A 7,507-nucleotide genomic window follows, 5' to 3' on the forward strand; every position below is an offset into this window, starting at 1 on the left:
GTATGACCCGCCCAGGAGGGGCCGGGTTATACCAATGGCGGTTCATCAAGACAAAGCCCATGAATAAATTGAAGATGGCGGTTCATGAAGCAGACTTGCTAAGGGCCCGAAGCCCAAAGGCGACTTAAGGCCCATAGGTGTAAACCGCCATATATGTATGACTTGTATTGTAAGGAAAGTGTAATTAGTCACCGAGCCGGACACGTTGGTTATGAGCCGGTTGGGACTCCGTGAGCCGCGGGGCGTCAACCTGTGTATATAAATGGACGACCCGGCTGCGGTTTAGGGCAAGAAACAAGACATCGAGAACTAGGTTAAGTGTATTCGATCCCTGGTAATCGAAACCCAAGCAATACCACCTCAAACTGGATTAGGCCTTTACCTTCACCGCAAGGGGCCGAACCAGTATAAACTCTCTGTGTCCTTTGTCCCGTTTAACCCCTTTAAGCTAACCTCGTCGCGATGGCTCCACGACTAAGTCCTTCTACTAGGACATCTGCCATGACAATTCCACGACAGGTACCCTGCCTTATTGGCGAACAATTATAGATTACCAAAGAAGACTGGTCGCCATGATGCACAATCTAAACATAGGTAGCATGCCTTATTGGTTTATCATATTAGGATCAATGGAATAAAACCGGCTTATCTGGAACCCAAATGTTTTGCAGTAGTAGTATTGTCCCTATGCTGAGCTTTTCCATGATTATATGGTCACTTGGGGGCTTCCAACTCATCGAGTTTAACTACTAACATCCCTCTTGACCCAGCATATGCCACTATGATACTTGGTTAAACCTGCATGTTAGCTTGATGCTACTCCGAAAAGGTGACCCGGTTGTACTTTTGATAAGTCAATCACACAAATGCCTATCATGGACTATGTTGATCCTGAACTTATCAAAGTTAAAACGCCGGCTTAAGTCAGGTGAGAGCCAGCTTTCAGAAAGCTAGGATAAACCACAAGAGGCTGCAAGGCCTGCTTCCACAGGAAGCCGAACCAAGACTCGAGCCTCGAAAGCCGGTCTTATGTCGAGCCTCGGAAGCCGGCATTTTTATACTCGGTTACCATACACATTAATATGCTTTAAAATGCATACATTTTCATATTTCATCGCAAAAGTTAAAAACCCGAAACATTTTTGGGAATCTCAAACATTTTTCCAAAAAAAGGAACAAAATGAAAACGAGATTTTTTTTGAAATTACGAAGAATTTCGTGAAAATGCAAAACATTTTCCGAAAAAGGAACAAAAAAACTGAAAGTGCCAACATTTTTCAAAATTACAGACATATTTTCAAGACGTGAACATTTTCTGAGTTTCGCCGAACATTTTTGGAATTCAGGGTCAAATTTTGAAAAATGAACATTTTGATGATGTGAACAAATTTGGAAAGCGGGAACATTTTTTGGAAACCCCAATTTTTTTATTGGTGAACATTTTTCAAACAAATTTACCTGAACATTTTCTGAATGAGCGAACAAAAACTAAAATACGAACAAATATTTGAATTTGCAAACGAATTTAAAGTAGGAACTTTTTTGATATCTGAAATTCTAAATATTTTGAAGTTTCTTTTGTTTTATGAAATAAGCAAACATCACTTGGAATTCTAAACGTTTTTAGAATTTCCGAAACTAAATTTCAAATAGGAACATTTTTCAAAAAAATAATAAAATTGAACATGCGGACAGTATTTAAATTTCTGAACATCTGTGGAAAACAACAACAACAACAACAACAATAATAATAGTAATAATAATAAAATAAAAGATAAAGAGAAACAGAAAAGAAGAAGGAAAGAGAAATAGAAAAATGAAAAAACTAAATGGAGAAAAGAAAAAAACAAGGAAAATGATAAAAAAAAACTGGAGACACCGACTGGATATGTGGAACGCTCGCCTCGTTGGAGATGGGCCGGCCGGTGTCGATCGATCTGTTCGATTCCTTGTATTCCCTGCCTGCCCTCTCAACAGTACGAATCCCCAATCCTCCACCTAGGTCTAGGTCTAGGGTTTCTTGGCGTAAGCAGAGCGGCGATGGCGGTGGCGGAGGCGGAGGCGGAAGTGGAGTCCTACATTAACTATCTGTTGATGGATATGAGGGAGGCTGAGGAGGCGCAGGAGGAGGCGGAGAGGAGGAAGAGAGGAGGCCCCGGCCGCAAAATCAAGAAACGGAAGACGGAGACGGGAAAGAGCTCAAAGGCGGCGGCGGCGGCGGCGGCGGCGGTTCCGGTGGAGATGAGCGTCAGCGAGGTGGGGAGCAGCCCAGCGGAATCTGATTTGGCGAGGACGAGGGAGATTGTAGAAGCAGCCACGGCCAAGATTCTGGCGCGGATGAAGGGGATCGTCATCAAGGAGCCGGCCAAGACGATGACAGAGGAGGACGTCGCGGCGGCGGCCGTGTACAGAGCCAAGGCGGAGGAGGCGCGCAGGAACGAGGACCGGCCGGAGGAGTCCAGCGCCCTCCGGAAGTGGATCGCCACGGGAGACCCCGAGGCCGTCAAGTGCCGCAAGAGGTGGATTGCGGAAGACATGGAGGCCCTGAGGCTCAAGGACATGGATCCCGACGAGGATACCTCCGACTGGCGTGCCTTCGAGGCCAAGGAGTTCCGCGAGTTCTGGGAATATCTTTATCCCAAATCCTTCGGAAATTTCAAGGACAACAGTAAGCTGCCAAAGACAAATCCCCTCTCCATTGCTTATTATTACTGCTAGCTGTGAGCATCTTGATTGATTGATTGATTGACTGGCAATTTGACATCGATAATATGCAGCGCGTATCCCAAACATGCTTTACACGGACAAGAGGTCGTCAGGTGGCACAGCCCACCCCATAAGAACTCTGCAGGTCTTTTCTGTCAAAGTTGCGGGACTACAAGATGGAGTGCACTGGCCGCTGCAAGTGTTTGGCGTCGTTGCTGCACGAGATTGTTTGGATCATAATCGCAATGTTATCTTCCAGCGCGAAAGGGATAACTGCCAAATGATCCACAAGGAGGTTTGTATTCCTGGCCTGCCGCTGACAGTTATTAGTTTGGTGTCTATGTATGTACCTCCATCAAAACTATTTGGTCTGATCTTTTCAGCTGCGTTATACAGTGTGATGATATTAGTAAATATATGATCAAATTACAGATTTAGAACATAAAGTGGAATGAGAAAATAATATAATTTTTTTGTAGACTTTGCGAAGATGAAACAGTCTGTGCCACATATATATGTAGATTTAGAATATATGATCTTGGCATTGTCATTGGCACATATATATGAAGAATTTTGGGGTACTCCCCTGTGTAGTTACTCCCTAGGCATCCATCGTTATTTAACCTTCCTGTGCCACAAGCCTGATTAAGTTTATTAATTAATGCTTCAGAAGATGGTTAATGGATGCTTCAGAAGACATTTCGCTAATTAAGTTTATTAATTAAGTAAGTAATCCAGCAAGTGATGTGTTGGTTCAAGCACCTCTTTAATTATTGACCACAGGGAACAAAGTTCTTGATCGGATAAGGATATTAATACCACCATGTTTATTATTCCATAAGATGGAATAAAAATATCTGGTTGGAGCACACTGTTTTTTGAAGGAAAAATAGTATGGAGCATGTATTAAGAAGTGTATCACATTTTCAGGAGTATGCACTCTGTAATATGAATATGAACCCTTTTAAGAGTATGCAGTATGCGGTATATTGTATTTAGAATATATAATATGGAGTATGTACACTTTGGAAAATGTATAGTTAGTGAGTAGTATATAACTTTTTTTAAGAGTATAGGAGTGTGGTAGAGTATGTGTTTATAGCTGCAGTATGGATTATATTGTTTTCTTAGAGCGTCCAGTGTGTGTGTGCGCGCGATTTGGAAAACCTGTTCACTTGCCGGCATATAGCTGTTCTGCTAGTATGTATAGCTGCCAATAAAACCATGGCCCTGGCAACTTTCGTTCAATCCAACCATGTATTGTGCACACACCCTGCTTCTCAAGTTCTCCACCTGCAATTAAATCGAACTTGGGGTATTCCCTTGTATCCGAGTTATTACACAGCTGGAGAAACAACTGGATTTTATTCTCTATGCTATGCGATTTAAACAAGAGATTAGACTACTCACATTAAGCACCATCAGACAGTGTCAACCGGTTGAGACTTCTTCCCTAAGTGGCTGTTTACCCATGTGGTCAATCTTCCCTCTCCTGAAGCTCTTCCTACCTCACCTCCTCCTCTGGCCTCACTCTCTCTCCCATCTCCGGTGGTTCCAGCGGTGGAAAGAAGAGGGATGGAGGCCTGTATCCCCCTACTATGATATTAGGTGTTGTAATCTTTCTAATAAACCAGATATGCCAGTTAGTCTTCTCCTGCTCTTCCTTGCTCTATACCTGGTGGCTGGAGCTCTTGCAAGCAGTGGAGGATGGCTCCCTGGCACATCTGCTCCTCTGCAGGGTTTGGCCCCTGGCTTCACCCTCCCATACACTTCCCAGCTGCTGCCTGTCCATGTTGATGGCAAGTTGTTTGGCTTAGTGGGTGTCATCGACGATGGAGCCTATGCAGGATACGCACCTTCTTTATCCATGGCGTCTCGCCGTCTGCTAGATCCTTGTTCAGCGACGTCCTCTTCCTTTGGCCTTTCCCTTTTGCCCAGGTATCAATGAATCTGCTTCATTCCCCAGTTATCCTCGTTGAATTTGGTGCTCCATTTTTTTTTCTCCGACGGCTTCCTTTCGAAGCCATAGATCTGTCCCCTTCCTGCTTTGGGAGGGTTGGTTCGTGGGAATGGCATTCCATTCTTCCTTTTTCTTTCCGCCTCCCTTCTTTTTCTCTGGCGAATTGTTTCCTACCTCTTATGCACTGGACAAAGGCCTTCCATTGCCTAGGTGTTTGATGGGACGGCGGCAGCGAGCGCCTGGGGCAATTATAATCATAGCAAGAAGTGTGATCACATCCCATTTGAGAGAGCGGGAGGGGAAGGGAGAGGGTGGGAGAATTCTATGGAAGAGCGCCTACAACATTTAGCCTACTCTTGGTTGTTCCCTTTGAGAATACATTGGACCCCTTTAGTTGTGCTCCCACAAGGCGTAGGTAGATTCTCGAATCAATAGCGTCCCCTGGTCTGTCAGACCATTCTTTTATTTTGTTTGTACCTGTTACTTTGTCGTGTTCTCTTGTAATTTTCTGCTTGAAAATGCTGAACACAGTTGTGATCTGTTGACAAATTAACCTTTGAGATACCTGTTTTAGTAGTATATGAACACCCTAATAATATGCCCCCTTTTTTGTATGTTGTTTGCAGACTACACATGTTTTTGCAAGTTATGTTTTCATTGTGATGATGTTCAATGCCTTTGAGTTCAGTTTACATATGTTTGTTAACTTGCTTCAGCTTTGAAGACTTGAAATGCTTTCTTACCTATCTCGACTCAAATCTACTGGCTCTAAATTACATCTTAATTTTGCATGTCACGAGTTTACCTTTCTTCTGTGCTTACTATCGACAGATATTTAATTTAAGCTATTATGCTTAGGTTGATTATTTATCGATGAATGCACATTCTCTCTTATTTTCAACATATATTGGTCATATATGCTGCGGTCCTATTTGAGATAAACGATACAATTACTTACTAAATAATGTCTGCATGCAGAATCCGTATCTGACACTGACAGGTCCTAGCCGTGCTATTGTGGTGGTGGATCCTGTGTGGTTTGAGGTTGCATTGAAAGTGAAGGGCGCTACTGAATCTGAGGATAAAGAGTTGAGCTATCACGTCGATCCTTATTATATTTCCGGCTCAATGAATTCCTATGTGTTCAATCGCGTCAGGACTAGCAGGCTCAGCACAATGGAGTTGACATTGGGTGACATGGTTCACTCCGTGGAGGCCACCATCAGTGTTAGAGTGGTTGGCGGGGAGTGGCCACAAGGTTTCCGAGGTGTATTTACCGCTACTACCGCCAGCATAGACGACGAGAAAATCAAGTTGCTTGGTTTCAGAGACGACAAATTGCCTGTTGCAGCTGATGGCTCGATACAGCTCTCACGAAGTGTTGTGTCTGTCGAAGACGACGGGCAGCTGAGAGTCTCTGTCATGGCGCGTCACCTGGTGGATCGATCTGTCAGGCGGGCTTCTGGAGTACTCGCAGCTAAGACATCCTCCAGAAGCTATGCTAAACTTGAAGTTTTCTCTTGTAAGATGGAAGTCACTGTCGCCTGGTCTCTTCTCCCGTACTGGCCACATTACCGTGACATGCCGTGTCCTAGCATATGAATGTGGCTTTGGTTTGGCTCTAGGTGCCGGAAGTAGTTATTTATCTATGCATGTATGTATGGTTCGTAGCATGTGTTATGTGGTGGTACTGTAGCTTAAGCTGGGTGGGTGGTAGTAGGCCATATCCTTCTATTTGTCAGAATTACTATGTAATATAGACAGTTCAGATTCGATGGTTGTTCCAGTCTTTTATACAAGCCTGTATATGCTTGTATGATGAGTTACGGCCGTGCTGTTTCGGTCAGCTAGTCTTTTGGTTCAGTCCTTGCACCGGGAAAATAATTATGTTCATTAGTTTATGACCTAACAATTTTTTAGCAAAAGCCAACTGGAGATCGTCTGCTGGGGAGGGTGGCATTTTGAACGGTTTTGCCGTCGTTTTTAGTTGTGTTGGGGATGGCAGTTTCTTCGGAACAACATACATTTTCTAGGAGGGTGATATCTTTGAACCTTCATCCTAGAAAATGTCAAACTGCCACCCCCGGCTAACTAAAACTGCCAGCAAAATGTTCGCACATACCACCTCTCAGCAAACGGTCACTAGATAAGAGGGTCCATTTCTTGTCGATGTAATGCCTTTTGGCGCTTTATATTGGTTAACAAGCAGGAAAATATCCCTATAAACATGGTGGTAGATGAACCCTATAAATATTGTTAGGGATTTTTTAGCAATTCAGGAAAAAGTGAAAACTTTTTCAAGCAAACTTGACTTATTGTGCCAGTCATAAGAAAAATTGACAATAAAAGCTGCCGACAAAAAAAATCTGAGCATAAAAACAAATTGTCCTTGACAATATAGAGTGAATAGTACACCTAATATAGTGCCGATTTTGCCTTTGTCCTGGACCATACCACAAAAGCCATTTCTCCTCTAATTTGTTTTTTACGAGTAGGACAATAAGTCAAGTTTGTTGCCAACAAATTTCATGTTTTTTCGATACAGAGGGAGTACAAGATGTCCGACAGAATATCAGTAGGAGGATCACTGTCGGTCATTCTGCGTGCTTGAAGGAATAGTCCTCAAAACGTTTGTGCAAGGCTACATGGGGTTGCCTGCTGGCATGAGTAAAAGTTCATAAAATTTCCAATAAGTCACGAATTTATTTATTTTTAATTTTAAAATGTCAATGTACTTGAAAAAATGTTTTTGAATTTCTAAAAACTTCATAAAGTTTACAAATGTTTTAAAACATCATGATGTTGAACAAATCTTCCTGAATTTTAAAATGATTATGGAAT

General features: G+C 42.9%; 1 protein-coding gene across 1 annotated transcript; it reads left to right on the top strand.

Annotated features, from left to right (window-relative positions):
- The first annotated feature begins 1,899 nt into the window (after positions 1-1,899).
- Positions 1,900-6,519, top strand: LOC119361608. The gene is made up of 3 exons (XM_037626739.1): positions 1,900-2,668; positions 2,778-3,001; positions 5,645-6,519. Exons 1-3 carry the CDS (start codon positions 2,041-2,043, stop codon positions 6,266-6,268), a joined length of 1,476 nt encoding a protein of 491 aa, XP_037482636.1. The 5' UTR covers positions 1,900-2,040; the 3' UTR covers positions 6,269-6,519.
- The last annotated feature ends 988 nt before the right edge of the window (positions 6,520-7,507 follow it).

The sequence above is a fragment of the Triticum dicoccoides genome, chromosome 1A, assembly GCF_002162155.2.
Source record: "Triticum dicoccoides isolate Atlit2015 ecotype Zavitan chromosome 1A, WEW_v2.0, whole genome shotgun sequence".
Classification (NCBI taxonomy): domain Eukaryota; kingdom Viridiplantae; phylum Streptophyta; class Magnoliopsida; order Poales; family Poaceae; genus Triticum; species Triticum dicoccoides.

Coding starts and splice junctions, on each gene's coding strand:
- LOC119361608 (XM_037626739.1), top strand. CDS start 2,041: ATGGCGGTGGCGGAGGCGGAGGCGGAAGTGGAGTCCTACATTAACTAT. Junction 2,669..2,777: donor CGGAAATTTCAAGGACAACA/GTAAGCTGCCAA, acceptor GATAATATGCAG/CGCGTATCCCAAACATGCTT. Junction 3,002..5,644: donor GCCAAATGATCCACAAGGAG/GTTTGTATTCCT, acceptor GTCTGCATGCAG/AATCCGTATCTGACACTGAC.